General features: G+C 36.1%; 1 protein-coding gene across 3 annotated transcripts in view; it reads right to left on the reverse strand.

The window, feature by feature from the left end:
* The window catches only part of LOC117415126 (dedicator of cytokinesis protein 1), a 212,040-nt gene that overhangs the window by 43,115 nt on the left and 146,209 nt on the right, over positions 1 to 22,716 (reverse strand). For all 3 annotated transcript variants that reach the window (XM_059026209.1, XM_034025106.3, XM_059026208.1), the window contains exons 30-32: positions 4,618 to 4,696; positions 3,768 to 3,868; positions 428 to 486 (exon numbers count right to left, since the gene is read on the reverse strand). In XM_059026209.1, coding sequence (XP_058882192.1) covers positions 428 to 486; positions 3,768 to 3,868; positions 4,618 to 4,696 — 239 coding nt within the window. The remainder of the gene's footprint in view (positions 1 to 427; positions 487 to 3,767; positions 3,869 to 4,617; positions 4,697 to 22,716) is intronic.

Below are 22,716 nucleotides of genomic sequence, written 5' to 3' on the forward strand. Positions count from 1 at the left end.
TGGTGACACCAAGTTATACATCAGCTGCAACATCAGTGTCATACATTTCTATGAATGTCCAGCTTTTCATTTCTACAACAGTGTAACATCTGGAATAGGGTAACCGTAAGCCTACACCGTGTCAATCATTTTTGGATAACTGAAGCCATCAGTGCCAGTACTTGGCAAGTCTCACATACTTGAATAACTGTGATTGCAATCAGTTACTTCTCCGAGAGGGTTCTACGCTGTATCACAAAACGACCCACTGTTTAATCCACTTACGTGCAACACTGTGATGATTTAATTACTGCACTTGCCCTGATGGCTTCAATTGCTATTCATTTACTCAACATGTTTTTTTTGTTTGTTTTTTTTAAATCAGATAGAGAACATATTTTTGTGGGCTATGGGTCTGAATTTGTAATATCTAAACTATTATACTTACCAAGGTTATACCACATGTCCCTGATTTCAAATCCAATGGTCCTCCTCATGTCCTGATATCTAAAAATAAAAATAATAAAACTGTATTGTAACTTTCACTATACGTTATGGGCATAAGACAATCTATCTTGTCACTAAATGCAATGTTGTAATGTTTGACATAACACAATGCCCAAGTATTTTAACTAGGTATTTTATTAACTGCCTAATAATGCAACAGCATTATACAGTTATACAATGCCTTGCAAAAGTATTCAGACCCCTGACCAATTCTCTCATATTACTGAATTACAAATGGTACATTGAAATTTCGTTCTGTTTGATATTTTATTTTAAAACACCGAAACTCAAAATCAATTATTGTAAAGTGACATTGGTTTTATGTTGGGAAATATTTTTAAGAAAAATAAAAAAAACTGAAATATCTTGCTTGCATAAGTATTCAACCCCTGTGCTGTGGAAGCTCCCAGTTTACACCGATGAAAGAAATTGCCCTAACGAGGACACAATTACCTTACCATTGGCCTCCACCTGTGAACCATTAAAGTTGCTGTCACATTTTCTGGATAAAAACCCCACTTTTGAAGGGTCATTGGTCAGGCTGGGAATCTGAAGGAAAATGATGACCAAATAGCATTCTACAGAAGTTAGAGATAAAGTAATACAAATTCATAGATGAGTGAAAGGGTACAAAATAATATCCAAGTGTTTGGATATCCCAGTGAGCACAGTTGGATCAATAATCAGGAAGTGGAAGCTGCATCACACCACCCAGGCACTGCCAAGAAAAGGCCGTCCCTCAAAACTCAGCGCTCAAACAAGAAGGAGACTTGTGAGAGAAGCCACAGAGAGGCCAACAATCACTTTGAAGGAGCTACAGAGTTTAGTGGCTGAGAGTGGAGTTATGGTGCACCAGTCAACCATATCAAGAGCTCTGCATAACACTGGCCTGTATGGGAGGGTGGCAAGAAAAAAGCCGTTACTCAAAAAGTACCATCTGAAAGCACGTCTGGAGTTTGCCAGAAAGCATGAGAGTGACCCAGCTGCGATGGGGAAAAGGTTTTGTGGTCAGATGAGACCAAGATAGAGCTTTTTGGCCAAAACTCAAAGCGCTATGTGTGGCGCAAACCTAACACTGCCCATGCCTCAAGACACACCATCCCTACAGTAAGTATGGTGGTGGCAGCATCATGCTGTGGGGATGCTTCTCATCAGCAGGGACTGGACATCTTGTTAAAATTGAAGGAAGAATAGATGGAGCAAAATACAGGGAAATACTGCAAGAGAACCTGCTTCAGTCCGCTAAAAAAGCTTGGGAGGAAATTCACCTTTCAGCAGGACAATGATCCCAAGCACAAGGCCAAAGCAACATTGGAGTGGCTCAAGAACAAAAAGGTGAATGTCCTACAGTGGCCCAGTCAAAGTCCTGATCTCAATCCCATTGAGAATCTGTGGCACTATTTGAAAATTGCAGTGCACAAGCGTCGTCCAACCAACTTGAACAACCTGGAGCAAATCTGCCAAGAAGAATGGGCCAAAATCACTCCGACACTGTGTGCAAAGCTGGTATATACTTACCCCAAAAGCTGTTATTGCAGCAAAAGGTGGCTCTACCAAATATTAATGTGTGGGGGTTGAATACTTATGCAAGCAAGATATTTCAGTTTTTTATTTTTCTTACAAATATTTCCCAACATAAAGCCAGTGTCACCTTACAATAATTGATTTTGCATTTCAGCGTTTTAAAATAAAATATCAAACAGAACGAAATTTCAATGTACCATTTGTAATTCAGTAATATGAGAGAATTGGTCAGGGGTCTGAATACTTTTGCAAGGCACTGTATATACTGGTGAGCGTGGCTTCCAGAGTTCCAGAAATTAAGATGTAAATCCTAGCGAACTCTTGGGTAAATTAGTAGAGCTAATTTGGAGAGGGGATGTTTCTAAACTAAAGGCTGTCTCCAACTGGCCTTTCAGGCTTTCAGATACCAAGGTTGTTTGAAATTTGAATTTAATGAATTTTAGAATCTAAGGGAAAAACATTGCCTTCACTTAGCCAATAGATGAAAGAGAAAGTCATCTACAACTGTTACCCATGGAAGAAAAACTAAGATAACATTGCATCTGTCAGCTGTCAAGACACATGTTCAGCTGTCAAAAGTCTGGAAACCTTAGCTAAACTGACAGACAGCTTTATACTCCTATTGTAAAATAGCTTAAAACAATATTTTAAATTGTACGTAAGTGGAAAATGAATAAGAACTGCAAAAACAGATAGGAAGTCCATTCAAAACATAGAGCATTTTCACAGGAAGTCAATTTGTGATATCTCAAATTCAATTTGAGATATTCCAAACAGGACAGGAAGTCAATCTGAGATATCTCAAACTGAATTCGAGATATCTCAAACTGAATTCGAGATGAGTCACGAAAAAGTCGAGTCATTACAACTCTGCAGCATTGTACACTCTTTACATGGCCTGTAGAAATTAAGTAATGAAGGGAAAGTGTAAAATGGGATTAGTTTGAGCACACACAGCCAAAAGAACCGGAGGAAATGCATTTTGCTTTGTATTAATGACAGCAGGGACAGCCCTGCTTTTCTAAACAGTATCTTTCTTCCTGATTTTTTTTTTATTATTTTATTTAAATTCTGTGTTCCAAATAGATCAAATAACACCACAGGTGGCTCAAACTTAAGGAACTTTCTAATCTGTTTTGGGATAAGTCCCCAAAAACCCAATAAATCCTGCAAACTCTGAATGCAGTAGGTCTCTCATGTTGCAATCACTTAAGGCACCCTAGCGCCACTCCCTAATGTACAGTATAAAGCTGCAGAGCACTAACCCTCCTCCATTCCTGACCAATTTCTTGCAACTGACTTTCTTTCCTCAATTTAAACCCTGCTGCTGATAGAGCAGACAGGCTGAATTACTCCCTAAACTCAGGCAGAATTGATCCCTTCAGGTTTTACACCACTTGGCCTGCTAAGCAAACAATGTGAAACACAGACCTTTCAAATGAGGAACAAAGGACCACCGTGCACAACACTACTGGTGACGCCCACGGCAGCTATCAATTTGAAGATGACATAGATACAACCAGTCCAAGCCCCATTTTCTAACTGGTTTGAAAGCAAACCAATACTAGTAACAATACAATAGTCGTAAAAATATTGATATATACAAAAAAAAGCTGCCTGACCTACGTATATAAACAGTGTGTTGGAATGCCTTTTTGTACCAAATGTTCTGGCCAAGATACAGCCCTTAATGTCTCAAGCCAGGTCAGTCACTGAATCACACAATGCATAAAATCACATAATAAAATCGTACTTACTTTTGAAATATTTTGGCCCGCTTATCGCTGGAGAAGTTCTCTAGCTGCAGAGATTCCTGTGTGAGAAAAGCAACTGCCAGGTGGAAATAGTTGTTCCACAGCTTAAAAGAAAAAAAATAAATAAATAAAGGAAATGGGGTCAAAATGATTTATTGACTGTATTGCATACATGAATAAGATATTAACAAACTCTGTTAGCACAATGTCATCGAGCATTACTTAACCATGTATCATGTAGATGTAATTTTGTAGTCTGCATATAATCAATGCAAACAGCCTTTTAACAACCATCTTTATGATTTAGAAATCTGGTGTATTGGACAGCTGTTTAATGACAAAGGCAGGACATCAAATCATCTATCACAGGGATCGGCAAGGGGCGGCCCGCAGGCCAATGGTGGCCCACTTGAGGTTTGGTGGTGGCCCCTCTGAGTTTCTTTATCAATGTATTACATTTTAAATAAACATTAATTAGATCAAGATTAGTTAAAAGATTTCCATTTCCATTTCCCTGATCTATCAGCATTGGCTCTTGAAAACTATGGCAATCATTCTTGACAAACAAAAGATTTTTCAACATTGCTTGCATTCATTTTCACTTTCTGTCAATGGGTTCTATTTTAATGATCTTTACAATGGCAGGTCTATTAATTCTATTATTTATATTGTGCTCAGTAATGTTAAGAGGTCGGTCAATAATTCAGCCATGGGGTTGGGGTTAAGGTTAGAATTAGCATCTGCCAGTTTAGATCATTAAAATAAATTTAGATATGTTTTAAGAACTGTGCATTTCTTGGTTAAACAAAATTTTTACAGAAAAAACAGTGATGGTTTGATTTGCTCTACTTACTTGCAGTTCAAAGTTGGTTTGATCAAGGAACTTCTTGTTCAGCACTGCTGCATACTGATTAATCGCTCTCAGGAATACTCTGCAAGACAGGAGATTTCTTACTTAACTTGTGTGCTTTCTGGTCAAATAAAGATTAATTGCTTTATGTAAATTCAGCACTGAACAGTCTTTCACTCTATATTACAGTACGTTTTCTTACTCTCCACTTAAATGGAAAAGGATAACCAAATCCACCACATAATCTGAATCTGCAAATATGAAAGACTACAGAAAGCTGCTTATTCTGGTTGGAAAGGCAGGCCCAGTTCAGCCCAATGTATGTCACAAAACTGGGTATGGTGCAGGTTTCATTACCCATCAAAAAACATGTGTGCTAAAGAATGAAAACATCGTTTTTGCAGTGGTAAGCATTAAACATATTTTATTAACCTTGAAACAATGTGTAATTGCTGAAAACCCTTCACAATACATTTTCCTAATTGACCCCCATGCTTTCATGCAAGACTTGCGAAGTATTGCTCATCTACATAGGGAATTCAAATAAGACACAGAACTTAATTACTTCTTCGAATCTTAGACAGCAGGGAGCAATAGACATTAACAAAATAATGTTGATGACTGTATTCTACTTATTCAAATTAGGAACAAAAGGGGGATGTGATCACTCCAGAAATACTTTCCCCTGGTGATGCCTGAACTTTGTACCTTGCCCATGAAATGATGTAAGTATTTTCAGAGAATCAGGCACCGTTTTATTGCATTCCACTTTAGCTTTAACATGCTGTGCATATATATATATATATATATATATATATATATATATATATATATATATATATATATATATATATATATATATATATAAGCAATAAGACCCGACACAGAGGGCATTACTAGGCATTATACGGCCGTTTGGGTAATGGGGCCCGAGACGAAGTCCAATGTGGAGGGTCTTATTGCTTATATACTTTTATTGATTTTAACTGCATTTTTAGGTTTTCCTTTTTTTTTTCCACGTATCCTGCCACATAAGCACTCTAAAGGTCCTCCATAACAACGATCTTCTCTATAAAATGTGTACAAAACAGTTTTTAAAATTCTACAATTTTATTTTAAAACAGAGAACAAAAGATTGTGAAAAAAGATGTATTATTATTATTATTATTATTATTATTATTATTATTATTATTATTATTATTATTATTATTAATAATACTTAGTGCCTTTATTAAAATGTTTCTGTGAAAATAAACTGAGGACAAAGATTGTGCATAAAAAATTGTAATAATAATACTAATAATACTAATAATAATAATACTAATAATAATAATAAAGGATTTGAAGATTTCCAGATATCGAGCAAAGTTGGCTAGTTCTTGGACAGCAGAAGCAGTGTGCTCTTTAGAAGAGCTTGACGAAGAAACTGGTTCAGTTTGTCCGACAGTACTTCTCTCTGTACTACTTACAGCGACTGTAGACATCTCAGGGATGCTCGTATTTTCCGAGGTTGTTTTGATTTAGCCATTCTTCAATTGACATTTTATTAAAAAGGTTGAAATTTACTTTAAAACGACATTTTGTTAATAGTTTTTTTTTGTGATGCAGTTACAAAGATTCTAAGGGCATATATCAGGGATTACATCCCTACAGCAATGCAAAACTTCAAAATTATTTTAGTTTAGATGGCTTACCAAAAGAGTTTCTGTTAGTTTAGAGACACACATGGTCGCACTCTTGTCATCTTGCTTCAAAAGGATTAATTATTTAACTACTGGCATTTATTTTCTTCAAAAAAATCTCTAATAATTTAAAAACTTAAGCCATCTAAACTGAAGTTTGGCTGAAAGAATTTTGATCTTTTGCATTGCCGTAGAGCAGGGGTGCACAATTCCGGTCCTGGAGGGCCGATGTCCCTCCTGGCTTTTGTTCCAACCTTGCCCTAAATTACTTAATTGGACCAATTATTACCAATTATTGGTCTAATTAAGTAATTTAGAACACAGTTGGAACAAAAGCCAGGAGGGAGCCGGCCCTCCAGGACCGGAATTGTGCACCCCTGCCGCATTGACTCTACTTTCATTACATGTAATTACCTTATACTGGTCAGCACCTCGTCAATATCAAGCATTGTAGTGCACAAATTACCTTTCTTGTATATATATATATATATAATTAGGGGTGGGCATCGATATGAAAATTGTATATCGATATCGTGAACGTATTTCGATATTGATAATATCAAAGTCTTCCAAAAAAACATGAAAATATAATAACACTAATGCAATATAAAACATATATACATATAGATGTTAACAGATATTTACATAAGAAAAGCAATAACCTACTTTAACTTAGCTTTGCTTCACAATATTCTTGTTTTACTATTCCATACCATCATCAGCCACCTCAAAACTGAAATATTTATATACGTCACTGCGCAGGCTAGCCAATCCAGAAGTAATTTAATCTTCTCTGCGTATAAATGCACGACACATCTAAAAGTATTAAGTACGGTGTCATGCTGAATGTTGCATTATTTTGAGATGTGTTTTGATATTTTAAAAGTACATCTCATTTATAATATTGAAAGTTCACATTTTAAAAATACATCAATAACAGTGTAAGTAATCGCTTGGAAAAAATGCAATGAACCACACTGATGCATGCGCATATCTCACAATAATCCCAATAGTGCTTAATGCAGCATGCAAATAGCATTCAGTATCTTGTGAGCACGTTCTGAATGGAAGACAAAAAAAAAAGCTATATACATATATCAAAATATTTAAGCTGGTTTTCCTGTTTATTATGTTTTTTGTGTTAAGTTTGTTTTTAGGTGTGTATCCCTTTAAAAAAAAGACAGTCCTGCTTCTTAATTAGTTGATGCGTGCACTTTTTGAAAACAGGACATTGTTTCTGGTAAGGAATTGGCTGGTGAGAGGAAACAGTTGAAGAAATGAGAGTAGAGGATACGAGAGAAGGTACACAGGTGGTGGATTTGTTGTTTTTCTTCATTTATAGCTATTGAATGTTTTAAATACATTTGTTAATCTGTTTCTTAGAAAAAGAAAAATGCCAATCAATCGAATGAAATGGTTTAATACTTTATGTGTGGCGTTTGCTTGCCCACGAGACTAACAATGATTGGTAGGCATAGGGTTTGTTGTATCTTAATATAAAATAAATTTGATTATACTGCGTTTATTTTTAGCAGTATTAGCAATAAAAAGTATGTCTCTGCGAGCGTACGTGATTTATTTATTTTTTTTATCCCATGATATCGCAATATGGAAATTATTATCGATATCATATCGAAATATCGATGTTGGTGCCCACCCCTAAGCATTTCAGAGAATTCAGACTATAAAATGTAAGTGAAGACATCTGTTCGATGCAGTACATTTAAAACAACCCATCAAATTGCTAATAATATTGGCTGATCATATTGGGTAGGGGAGGTATTGCTGAAACCATCCAAATATACTGGACAAAAGCAGATGCACAGGGGATACTGACTTTGCTCAGTAATTAATCTGCAATTTCATATGTGGAATAATGCATTTTTATTATTTAATTTGTTATTAGGTTTTCTGTTCTTACTTTAGGAGTTCATATTTCATTATTTATTTAAGCCTCCTGTTTGTAGTGCATTCACTTCAATAAATGTGCTTGGATAAGGGAATACAATGTAACTAACTTGGTGCAATCAACATTTTGGCAAAGTTAGAGAGTTAAGTCAAAGAGATCAAACCCAGTTCAATCAAAACATGTGTACAGCATTGAAGGAATAAACTATTTCCACATGAACCCAGATTATCAGAGACAGGTTAATGCAAGTAAATTTGAGGCAGGTTAAAATGAGGACTAGGCGAAGCACTCTAACAGATATGCAATTATTCATTCAAAACAGCTTCTTTTCTCTTGGCAAATGTCCAAAAACTGTTCTGGTATAGTTATCCTCTTGGACTGAAAACGTAATCATCGTAAATCATCTCACTGCTGAACTTTCACTTAACATTAGCGAACGTCAAAGCAGTAAAGAAATCATCAACTGTCACCTTGTATTCATTCTTCATAGCAACCAGCTTGCAGACGCAGCAATAATGACAGATCACTGATGGCAGAGCTTTAGATTTCTGTAGCAACAGGTGACTTTTAGAAAGAAAAATGACCTTCCAAAGCACAACATGATAAAAACACAGGTCTGAGTTACCTTCCCACATTTTGTACTGTACATAAGGCTTTGCTGTGGGGAAGACGGAAGGCAAGAGGAATTATTGTACAGGAGACCCTTTGGCATCAATTCCGCAGCTGACTGCAGAACATTAACAGGTGAAATTTCTGCAGAAACTCTAAAGGCCATTGCACACCAGGTCTGTTTTTTTATTTGAATTTGACGTTAGCCGAATATGAATTTAACACAGATCTACTGCACTAATTGTCATACGAGTGAGATATGGACATTCTGGAATCAAAATCATTCCGATTTGATTTTACATGCATTAAAAATGACAGCAACAGAACACATCTGGTGTATATTGGCCTTAACCCTTAAAGAACTAAAGATACCCAAGTGCAAGTAGTGCAATACTGTCCTTTTAACGAGACTTTGTCAGGAATCAGGGGGAGGGGTGGGTTGATTCTCTTTGACTTGGCATGGCTTGGCTTACTGAAATATACATACAATACAGCCTTTTGCTATTCTGTTTGATTAAAATTAAGTTAAAGCAGACATACTTGCCAATGACAATTGTTAACATGGCAACTTAAACATTGAAGGCATTTGGCAGCTAATTGGTGTTAATAGGTTTTGCAGGGGTGTCCAATCTTGGTCATGGAGGGCCGGTGTCCCTCCTGGTTGTTGTTCCAACCCTAAAATTACTTAATTATAACAATAATTGGTAATAATGGGTCCAATTAAGTAATTTAGGACACAGCTGGAAAAAGTGATAAAATTAAACTTTAATATTATTATTATTATTATTATTTATTTCTTAGCAGACGCCCTTATCCAGGGCGACTTACAATTGTTACAAGATATCACATTATTTTTACATACAGTTACCCATTTATACAGTTGGGTGTTTTTTTTTTTTTTTTTACTGGAGCAATCTAGGTAAAGTACCTTGCTCAAGGGTACAGCAGCAGTGACCTCCACTGGGGATTGAACCCACGACCCTCCGATCAATGTTATCACTTTATAGTGATAACATTGTCAAATGTTATCACTTTATAGTGAGGGAAGTGGACTCTCTGTGTTGAATGGTATGTTTAGGAACACTGGTTTCGAACTGGCTAGCAGTTATGTGTCTTGCTACATCAGTGAGTCATGTCCTCCAAGTCTTTTTTCAGCAGACAAAAACATCAAGCGAATATGCGGCCTGACACTCAGGGTTAAGGTAACATTTTAAAATGCACCCAAATTATATCCATACTCTCTAATACTGTTTTTTCAATGATATCACTGGCTACTGCACAGCAACAGTGGGACCAGAATGTATACATAAAATATCCAAACAATGTTCATTCCACTGTTCCAAAATGCCTTGGTAAAATACAAACAGAGGCAATTTCCTTTCTAAACATTTCAGTTCAAGTGTAAGCACCTTTTAAAACTCTATACAAAACCTGCAAAAATATGCTAAAATGTAAGAATGACAGGCAATGCTAGTAAAACAATACAATAATTAAAAGCGAATTGTACAGTTTGTGCATTGAAAACTCAGATTCCTTGTGAAAGCTAGTCAATACCAACCTTAACAATCTAGCATAAATATTCAACCATTGATTCAGCTAAAAAACAAAGCATCAAAACTCTTTGTCGTTTTAATAAAAAAAGTAATGATTTATTTGTTTTTAAAAGGACACAGTCAGTGAGACTTTTTAGCAATTATACCATCTCTACAGTCAATCTAGCGACATGTTCGACCTGAAAGAAGTTCAGGTTAACCAATCTATTTCTCAGTCAATTTCCCATGGCAGGTAATTACAAGATCACTTTGATGTTTTTAAAGAGACCTCAATATTTTATTCTCTTGCGACAAGTTAATATCTAGTTTCCCAGATAACTATCAGTGTGATACAACTTTTAATTGTTCAAAACCTGAGTACTGATAGAGCATGTTTTGGACAGCATGACCTCTGTTGTATGATTGTTTTTTCTTTTTTTTAATATTCCAATTCAAGTAACAGGGAGAACAAAAACAATGTTTATCATATTCTTACTAACTAACTTCTGTAATAAAATAAAATAACAAAAACAGGAGTCTAAAATTAATAGTTCAACTGTGTTGGCATGAGCTGCTCATTTAAACTGGGATCCTAATTCTGCACTTTGTAACCAATGCTTCTGTATTTAAAAAAAATGTTCTGTTTAAATAAATAAATAATCATCATCATCATCATCACCATCATCATCATCATCATACGGCTTTGACCAGCTTATTGAACCACAAAATTAAAAAGCAATTCTCTTACATACCAGCTCAAGTTGCAGGAAGAAGTATTGAGTGGATTTTTTTTTTCTTAATTTTTTTTTGTGTCTAGAATGTTAATGCGATTCAACTGGATACCGTTTGAGATTGATCAAAAATGACAGTGTCAAACATGAGAGAGAAAGAGGTAATCAGTAGCAGGGCAGCTGGAATCAAGGACAAGATAATTTTTGGTCTGCTGAGGAATTCAAAGGCATCGCTGACATGATCAGGGCCTCTTCGATGACTAAAAGACGTTGTCACAAAAAGTAATTGTGATGGGGGTGAAAAAAAAGTTTAATTCAGGCATTGATGCTATTGTATGCCTTTTGGCCTGTACTGCCAAGCTGTAGAAAAAAAATAAGTGGATTGTTTAGTATATAGATGTAAGCTGTCTTTCTATGCCAAGAAACCATGGCTGGGAGGTCTTGTATTTCTGTAAGCTGCAAGTTATTTATTTAAATTTACTGGATGCTTGTTTCCCCTATGGCTCTGCCCTCTTTCTTGGGTGTTAAAGGGGTAACCCCAACGGGAGGTATACCCAGGCCAAAGAGACACGTGCCCCTGACCATCTGTAATACAAGGAGGCTGTGTGGTCCAGTGGTTAAAGAAAAGGGCTTGTAACCAGGAGGTCCCTGGTTGAAATCCCGGCTCAGCCACGGACTCATTGTGTGACCCTGAGCAAGTCACTTAACCTCCTTGTGCTCAGTCTTTCGGGTGAGACGTTGTTGTAAGTTGCTCTGCAGCTGGTGCATAGTTCACACACCCTAGTCTCTGTAAGTCACCTTGGATAAAGGGGTCTGCTAAATAAACAAATAATAATAATGATCACTATGTGGTTAAAAATGATAATAGTTCATGCATATTATTTGGAAGAAGGAAAACATATGTAAAATGAAAGCGGATGTTAGTAAGGGAAGGCAATGACAGTACCTCACGGTTAGAAAGTCACACTAGTCCTCCTGTGTTTCAGAAGGTACAGCTTATTTAAAAGTTAACTTATTTCTCAAACTCCTGTCCTGCTGATCATACATGTTCTACCTAGCTCAGACTAGTTCTAAAAGGACGAGTGTTATCAGTTTGATTCCATGCTTTATTAATATGCAATTATTCCATGGCGGCAGAGCCAAGACAGGGACTTCAGTTTAATTAGCACCTCCAAGGCCTTGGGAGATGCATAGAGTGACTGAAGCCAAGGGTGGTCTAGTGCAGGTCCAGTCCTCATGTTGCAATCTCTCCAAGAAGAATGGGTTATTACTTTATTCTTATTGTTTTTAATGTAATGGTTTATCTTGTTGACAGCACGTCTTAATACATTTGATTTAATATATACCAGTCATACAAACAAACAAGGCTAATTCTACTCCGACTCTAAGACAATAGCATTAGAAAAAAACTATCTGATAGCACACATTTTGTAGGGAAGTCAAATGTTTCTGTAAACAGCATTCTGAGAGGTCATTGTACCTTTTGAAGGCATTATCATAGCTCTAAACAACAACAACACAAAGTAATATGAAAGCACAACTGTGGGGAAGTTATGGAGCCAACTGGTGAAAAATACGACTTCCCAGCAGTAAAACATTATTATTTTGATTATCCCTGATGCAAATGATAAACATCTCCTACCATTTGTAATAAGGGTGTCCAGTGCCTAAAAGGATACAATTTACATTTGCTGCCCTTTCTACTGAGAAGCTGCAGCAGAAAAAGACATCTTTGTCCTGATAACCCCCAGGAAATGAGAGGTTCATATCGCATCACACTCACCAAAACGCCTTCAAAAGGAGCAAATATTCCACAACAAACAGCTCACCCTAGGACAGTGTAAGCTAATTACTGTATAATGCCAAAGCGAGCTGAAAGGCCACTGAATGTGGAAGGCTGGAAGGCACCGCTGTGCTAAAAAGACTACCTGCAGACTGCACTGGACTGGCAGAATGACCTGGAATTCTGCAGGTCCCAGCTCAACTCCAACACCTTCACCACCAGGCTGAAGATAACTGCCCAAAGGTAGAAACAAAGTTAAAGAGCAGCAAGCACGCATTGATTTCTTTTTCACTTTTTAACAAAGTGGCTGACGTCTGGGAGACACAGTGGTCCTTTATTTCCTGGTTCCAGTGGAAATGTAAGAAAGATGCTCCAACCTGTCAGTCAGACATCCTCTACTATGCCATATTTAAATTGTGACCTTCATGAGATCACTAAGGTATTTTCGTAGTATACTTCCAACAGGTGTTTTTTTTTTTTGTTCATTTTGCCATTATGCTTGTGCCCTTGTGGGATACATTTAAACATTCATTGAATAAGTTAACTGCAGTTCCACACTACTGCACTGAAAAAAAAAAAACTATAAAACAAATGACCTTTACTTTTACAGTTATGCATTCTGTATCTGTGACAGGGCGAGGAGCCCTGCACAATGCAAAGCCCTGCCATAAATGTATTTGTTTATTTTTTATAACGGGGTACCCCTCCACCCCTGGGCAATTTATTATTTTGTATTTGTTTTGCTGTATTATGATGAAGATGCAGATGATAATGATGATGATGACGACGACGATGAAGATGATGATTTATTTATATGTATTTATGTATTTTTAAATGACGGCGTAGCCGTGGGTCTGTTTTTTTATTTTTATTTAAATGTGTTCTGGCAGAGGCGAGGTCGGCAGCTCGTCCTCTGCCAATAGTAATTAAAAACCTTGTGTAGAAGGTGGCCATCTCCCGAATTAATTAAATGATTAATTGTTGCTAATCGGCTCTGCACTCGCGGTGGGTGTTATAGGAAGGAGGAACAAGAGCGAGGTAAACTGAAAAGAAAACGAAAATACAAGAAATCTGTGTCAGTGAAGGATACTGCCCAGCCTGACCGATCTATGCGTTTTAGGTTCGAGATTTTGTTTTGTTTAACTGTTTTATTTTCGCTCTGTGAGCAAGTGTGTGTTTTTGTTAACCCTTTTATTTTATTTTTGTTGTTTAAATAAATGGCGCTGCACCGCAGTACTTGCCTGTTTGATTTCCTTCCTGCATTCTGGCCTGAAGTCACCACTACAGCCATCCCTGTCACAGCATCATACGTAACTGCTGCTTTAACTAAAAGGTACTAAGGTCCTTGAGGAAAAGGACTAAATATGGTGTTTTGAGGTAACTTTGTTTTTAACACAACACAAGCTCTTTTCCAAAACATACTGTACAGTAACTACAGTATTTCCTCTGCAGGGAGTACAAGTCTCAAAAATATTCCCATGTTCTTCCTCAAAACAGAGCAAATCCCAGGATCTTTCTAATCTTCATATAGACCAAGTACTGTAAGAACAAACAAAAAGCCTGGGTTACTGGAAAACAGGCACTATTTATTTTGTTACGACATTCAGAATAAATGTCTCTAAGTATGTGCTTAAAACAAAAGTAAAAATGAGAGCGAGCAGATATGTTAGCTCAGCAATTTGTAATATGGCACGGGAATAGAGAGATAGATTACTGCTACAGTCAGATTTTTAATAATGTTGCGTCTTTCATATTGAAGGATTTCAATTCACCTGAAATAAGACCTCAGGAGATAGATACCACTGATATGCAGGCAGACATTATCAGGTGTTAAGGAAGCAACTGTCCATGTCAAGTGTTCACAGGTATATCCTTTTTAAAGGAAAAGGGTGTCCGTGCCCAGACTATATAAGTTTCAATTGAAACAATACAATATTCACACTCAGCTTATCCTTTTGAATTTTATACAAGAATATGATTTCCAGGCCTGTGTATATTATAAACAGATCTGATCTTATGATCGATGCATTTATTCAGAGCCTCGATGTTTCAGTGAAGGACACAGATTAATCTTTAAAATGCACAAAGTGTTTAAATAACTCATTTGCGAGAATGCTTTATCCATTTCCTGGCTACGGTTCTAGACAGAGGACTGCCTTCATAAAGCACACGGTCGATTATCTTCGATTTGCACATCCCCAGCACTAGTGTGGCTATTCATGTCATTTATGGATGGAGGGGTGTATTTTAATAAACAGTTGCAGATCTTACTACTGCCTCCGTAAAATGTATAAACCTTTCTCTTCCATCCAAGCAGTATTTTATGATTCCATTTAAATGTTTTAGTGTTACCAGTAGAGCAGTTTTAAGAGTCTGGAAATGGTTGGATAGACTGGCTTGACCCAAGACGAACACCTTCACTCATTTCTTTAATTAGCTCGAAAGATTTCTCCCAAAAGGTTCTGGCAAGCATTTAGATCAAAGGCAGGGATAACAGTGGTTTAAATTAGTTCCACAAAGAGTTCATTGAAATTAAACAGCATTTATACTGTAACCTTCCATTATGCAGTATCTGACTTAAAATGGGTGTAAATGAATACAGAAAAATGTTATTTATTTATTTATTCATTTATGTAGTTGAATGAATGACCTCTTAAACTTGGAAACATACATCTGTTAAAAACATGGACAGAATTACACCAGCACAGCTGTGCTCATTTTACTAACAGGTTATGAGGACGACATAAACCTGATTAAAGTAAAATGTGGTGGATGGGAAAAGGTTGAGACATAAAGCATATTTAATAAGACCAGGCAGGTTGATGGACATCCCATCCCTGAAAAGCCTCAACAGTCAAGTAGACAGATCAACACCGACGTTTAATGTGATGCATGCAGCCTCGCTACTCATGACGATGTGGGTCTTCATGCTGAGCAGCACAGGCTGACATTTAGTTCTATTGCAATGTAATACTACTAGCTAACTGAGAAGTCATTACACGTCCTAGAGTTTTAACAACACTGACAGGGCTTGATTCAAGTGTGGGGGGGGGGGGGGGGGGGGGCTCCCTATATATTATTTCTCTAAGCTATAGAGAGAAAAAACCCTGGTGCTCATTTGTAAAGGGAATTAAAAGATGTTTACAATAAAAACACATTTTCTTGCACATTAATAAATACACAAACAGTTCAACAGAGGTTTCTAGTGTTACAATATACTCTGGTACTGACACAAAACCCCTTTCTAGTGCTCACATGAGTACTGGCTCACCAGTGTCTTGTTAAAATGTATTTCATTTTGTTTTTTCCAAGCACATATTGCATGCCATTACACCCACGCCAACAATTTGAAAACTACTTTTACAATAACCTTTCCTTGCAATTCTGCCTCTAAGGTTATAAATCCATTCCCAATACTATGGTAAAAAGAGCCTAAATGTAAAGGAGATTGACTTGGTTAAAAGACCTAGAGAAGCTTGACTGTATAATACACAATTCAATGTAATTTTCTGCCACACATCTACAGTTACCCATTTTTCCTGAACAAGATCTAATAGATGATAAATCAGGTCTCCACTTCTAGGCCTCAGTAGACTGTAGTAAAGCCTAAATCACAGGACAACTGGAGCATTAAATCGTATTCCATCACAGTACTGTCCCCCTTCTTTACTGTGCCGAATCATTTGTGTGTCAAATCACCCAGTACTGAAATGTGTTCCACCATGCTCTATTTGAGACACCCTAAAAGGCAAGGGGGTAACTAATTGTTACTACACTAATTAAGCAATTTTACCAAGTTTTACAGGATTTTTTTTTTTTCTTCGTATTTTTAGTTTAGGATGCATTGACATACGGTGCAAAACACCAACCACCCTGACACAATGTCTCAACCTCACCTTTTCGGTTCCTTAAAACAGTTGGGTCATTCATTATAATGGAATCATTATGAATGTGATTCTGTCCTTGAGGCATCCTTGATCTAAAATCAGCTTAACTTTTAGCGATTGGCTGAAAAGTGCTCTTTCGAATATGTTACTCCAATGCATGTCCTGCTGTTGGTACAGTTTTTAAAGTAGGGTCGTCCTTGGAAATTAGAGGCAAATCACAATGACCTGGCGATATCTTTCCAAATGTACGTAGAATGAGAACTTTATTTATTTTATGTTTTATTTTTCTTTTCCATTCTTTAAAAATCACACTTCCATTAGTCTGAAAGGAAGTGTTAACAACTCCAGCTTTCATAGTCCATTAACTTTCACCAAGCGCAGGTAATAATAGATAACTTAAAAAGTGTGATAGCAATGACCTGGTAGCACAACAAGCATGTGCAAATGAAAACCAAAGGAAAGCAGTTTCTAGAAACATGTATAAACTTTCAGTTCATTGTTTTAGGTGTTCAAATCAGGACATACGTCAGCTTACCGATACTTTGGGAATGCAGAAAAACTCTTCCTTATATAAAGTAGCATCTGTTTTTTTTACATTGCAATACCATGTGAAGTGCTTTAAGAAAATTCTTCCATTAAACCTACAGTCAGTGGCTTTAAGATCCTACATAAAATAACTTTGTAAAAGTTTAGTTTTCATGAACAACAAAGATGTGCTATAACTACTTAAAAAAAATCTACTTCTTAATGAATGATTGAAGGGTGATACAAACCCTGTCCAAACAAGTTATTTATACACATCAACCAACCAAAGTAAGACATAATAACTTCTAACCCTGATCGATGTGATAAAGCTCTTTGCAAATATTTGCAAATATTTGCTATCTATTTATGTATTTATTCTTTTTCTTTCACCCCCCCCAGCATTCATACTCAATGTTTTAAAGATTATAATATCCAAATACCGAGGACTATGGTGTTTATATGAAACTGGAAGATGTTTATACTGAAAATTGCAAATGTATGTACAAAAACCTTCAAGGCTTATTAATTTCATACTTGGCTTCCTGTCTCACGAAGTCAAAACATATGAAGAGGGATCTATATACACAGTCTTTTGACAAAGAGACATGTTCAAATATTAAACCATAAAATATGTAATTGGTCTATGACTTTGATCACCTCATTACATCCCTTCATTACATTTTTATTTTTACATTTGCAATTTAAATCATATTATACAGTACTTCCAAGTACGGTGTATATTGTGACAATTATCTTTTAATAAAAATCGGTGGGATTCATTGGTTTTTGGTATTAAATGTGTATCTTCTTTTTAATCTGTACGGTTTGCATTTTTAGTAGGTGTACTGTAACACAGTTTATCCCCTGTGCATACATTCATTTATTTATATCAATATAAAAATATTTTGTTTTCCTGACCTAAATCAGGCAAAGTTGGGATATTTTTCAAGATTGACGGTATTTCAAAATAAATACCTGCATAAAAACAATATAGTAAAGTCCCCTAACCGGAACACACATAATTAACAAGTTATAATACTGACCATAACCATGGTTCTCCCTGAACTCCAATAACCCTACGTTATCTTTCCCCAGTCAAATCGTAGAGTGCCTAAATAAGCAAGGTCATTTACCATAATAAAAAAACAGCAATGAAAAAGAAAATGTAGAACATAAAAAGCACAACCAGATATAGTCAACGAAAGACAACACAACATTTAAATTCTTTGTCATATTATATATTTATTTTTCTGTTAAAAGAGCTCTTGGCTATAATGTTCTGCTGCCCAGCTGTACAGAATTCCTGGGAAGAACCCTGATAACCCTAATCAGAACACACGTAATGAACACGTTATAATATTGACCCTAACCGGAACGCACACAATTAACACGTTATAATACTGCTAAAAAGTAGATTTCATGAAGCATGATTCTTGATCACTTTTAACACAGCTCACTTTTTTTATTAACATGTTGTACCACATATCATTCCAGAAAAGTGTAACTTAATGGGGTTTAATTACTGTGCAATAAAAATGTACAAAGATTCAGTGCAGTAAATTACTCAGATGACAGGAAGATAAATTGTTACATTTAATCAAATTACAAAACAATTCACAATCACTCTACTACAGGGGCCTGTTAAAAGTTTTAATTAGCTATCTCAGTTACTGACAATTCCAGTAAGTGCCCAACCAATTAGAGCCCGTTGCATTGCTCAAGTATTTATTAACTGGTTAATTACAATTCTCCTAAAAAGCACAGCTGAATGTAACTTCAAACCAATGCCAAACTGTATCAGCATAAATACTAACTTTGTTTGTTAATACTAGCAGAGTATATATATTTTGAGAGAGCGAGAGAGAGCTTATCAAAAATAAACTTACACAATATAGCTAATCTTAATGGGCCATTTCCATATCATCCAAATACATTTCAGATGGCTGTATCAATATCAGGGTCAACTATATATATATATATATATATATATATATATATATATATATATATATATAAAGGTGAATGTCCTACAGTGGCCCAGTCAAAGTCCTGATCTCAATCCCATTGAGAATCTGTGGCACTATTTGAAAATTGCGGTCCACAAGCGTCGTCCAACCAACCTGAACAACCTGGAGCAAATCCGCCAAGAAGAATGGGCCAAAATCACTCCGACACTGTGTGCAAAGCTGGTACATACTTACCCCAAAAGACTTGAAGCTGTTATTGCAGCAAAAGGTGGCTCTACCAAATATTAATGTGTGGGGGTTGAATACTTATGCAAGCAAGATATTTCCGTTTTTTATTTTTCTTACAAATATTTCCCAACATAAAACCAATGTCACCTTACAATAATTGATTTTGCGTTTCAGTGTTTTAAAATAAAATATCATAAATATATATATAATGTACTTTTAATCTTACCTTTTAACTATTTTGTATTTTAAACCTGTCTCCGTTTAACTTGACTGTCTGCGACTATAACTCCCCAGAAAGATGAATGAGACCCCACATGGCTACAAGAGGCAGTGTCTTTTTAAAAGAGACCACACATCTTCACAGGCACATTACAAAAGAGAGTAAAATACACTGAAAAGGAACTGAAAAGTTTAAGTTACTGTTTTGTTCTGAGCAGACATAACTGCTAGATTATTGACCTACTATTATTGTTTACCATCCCATACCAAAGCGTGTGTCAGGTATTGCTTTCCCAGCAACTAACACCGAGAGAACTTAAAATTACACAGAATTTCAGATCTTCGCAGTGTGGACAGTTGTGTACTTCAGTACACAACTATCAAATAATACAGCTGTGTACTAAACATTAAGACAATAACTCAAAGTCTATACAGTAATATGGCAGCCATATTATTAGTTCAGAGGTCAGTGATATCGTCAGTAACACATTTAGCATGCAGGCCTACATACCACCTTAAGCACACTACATCATTTCTAAATATCACATACAGAACATTATACCAGCAGCTTAGGTTGTATGAGGATGCGAGATTCAATGGAATGACTCATCAAGTGTAACAATAAAAGGCTTAGTGTCTACTCAACTCAACATAGCTCACCTGCGAGGTTACAGGCTTTCTTTGAGAATGCTGATTTTCCATTATTTTTCTTTAAGAAAATGATCAAAAAACAACGATGCCCAAACAGCAAATGCAGAAGAATTCAACACTTGAGCTATCTGAAAAGTGAAAAAAAAGAAGAAAAAAGAAGAAAACTAAAAGCATTGTGCTGAGCTGTGTGATTTAATGGGTTGCACTGACATAGTAAGACAAATTTCAGCATGGCGCTGCAGATGAATTTTAATACACTCAATTTGAAATACACAGGAGAATACAGGACATTTCAAACACTTTCGGAAAAAATCACCTGAAATGACTTGAGTTTTTAATATCCGCATATAATGTTCTCCAAGCTTGGGGATCAATTCATGCACATGAACGCTGCTGTTCTGTGCTTGGAGTTATTCAGCTGAGACACTTACAACCTTCATGTCAGCTCATACACAAAATAGTGTGACTGGAAGGAGTATAAGGGTCATCAGCCAGGGTGTTTAACATCTTAAGCTGAAAAAGTTTGGGAACCCCTGCTGTCGCTACTCTGTGGATAAATAGAGTTAACCTAACAGCAATACCAAGCTGGCATTTATTTTTCAATGGGTGCAATATAGTTTTGTAGGTAACAAACCAAGTTTACCACCATGTCTAGTATGAACAAAGTGTAAAACACTGAAGCGTAAAAATAAATAAGGTTGACAGAATGTATGACTGTAAAGCGTGTCTACCAAGAAAAAATGATTTTCCAAATTACATTTTACGAATAACCCCAGTGTTTGCTGCAGCAAGTGCATTTAAACCTGCTACAATCAGCTGCTTTCTATTCTGCTGACAACAGGAAGCTGTACTGCTTTAAGGACAATCCTAAATGCATACAGTGATAATCTTGTTGATCTCCAAGGACTCCAAGGACTCCAAGGTTAAAAATACAGGACATTAACTGGGCTCAAAGGATTTCTAGCTAGAACATCTAAAAGGTGGTTACATCTTATATTCAGATTCCCGAGATGAACGAGTTAACTTTACTTATTTACAGTACAGTAACAGATCCAGGCATAGCATACTAGAGGTAAAACAACTACTAATTTGACATTCGAACAGTCAAGGTAGAAATTGATGATCAAGTCAACTCATCGCTGATTTAATAAATCATGCTTTTTATAAGTCTTGTGCTCTATTTTAAAACTGCTTCAAATATTTTTAAACTACTTATATATGTTCTTATATGTAAATATATATGTTAATGGATTGTAAAAGCAACTGCACTTCCATCCACCTGAAACCTCACACTTCACAATTGTTTTCCATTTTGATTAAAAACAGCTGACTACAATTAAAATACTGACATTTATAGCTCGCTTCTAGTATAAGCTTTAAAACACAAAAAAAAACATTACTACAGTAACTGCTTTTGCATAAAAACATGAACACATTGTAATTTAAATAACTGTTATGCAATCACAAAACCGTATTAATGTGGGGATGTCAGTAAATTTGCAGTTACCTTTAGCTTATAAGAGACGTGCGGTTAGTCGGCTATCGCTTTTCTATTTAACTACTCTACTATTCGGTGCTACCCCTACAGCATATTAACAAATAAATGCTGGACCATCAACTGTACATGTTTCCCCATTTGCAGACTACAATTCACAACATATATATATATATATATATATATATATATATATATATATATATATATATATATAAAACCCTGCAGCAGCAATAATAGTTCTTTTCGATAACCAGCATTCTACCAAAGATTATAAACCATTTTTCTTTTCAATCAACTCCCAAGGAAAACGGGTATGGATTCTAAGGTTATGAGACAAAGAAACTGCATTCTGTTTTATTGAAGCCTAAAAGACTACCTAAGTCCAGAATCCTATCTGTTGTTCAGTGAACATTTTTATTTAAGAACTGGCTCGGGGAGATTGATAACAGTTTGCTACATTTCTAATACAAATCAGTTTCAAAGCCATGAATCATCCTGTGAGTGACAACGTCGTGAGACATCTTGGGTTAGTTTCTATGAAGCCTTTGTTAAAAATGCATTAGGGCTTTAAGCAAAAGGAAAACGCGGTGTATAAAGCCATAGAGGGTGCTATGTATTAATATTACTTACATGTTCGTAAATACTGCGAATTCATAGCTTCCATCCTTCGTATAAATTCTGCGTGCGATGTACTAAGCAGCTCTTTTTCGTGAACAACTATTGTAATTTCACCGCAAGTTTACTAACAGCATAAATTACTGCTCATTATACAGGAGAGATCGGAGTTTGCATCTCATTACAAATAGATTCGCAATACCGAAAGTCAAGATTCAGAACTTCCGGAAGTAAAGTAAACATCATTACAATGTAGTGTAGCGCAA

This window comes from Acipenser ruthenus, chromosome 7 (genome assembly GCF_902713425.1).
Source record: "Acipenser ruthenus chromosome 7, fAciRut3.2 maternal haplotype, whole genome shotgun sequence".
NCBI lineage: Eukaryota > Metazoa > Chordata > Actinopteri > Acipenseriformes > Acipenseridae > Acipenser > Acipenser ruthenus.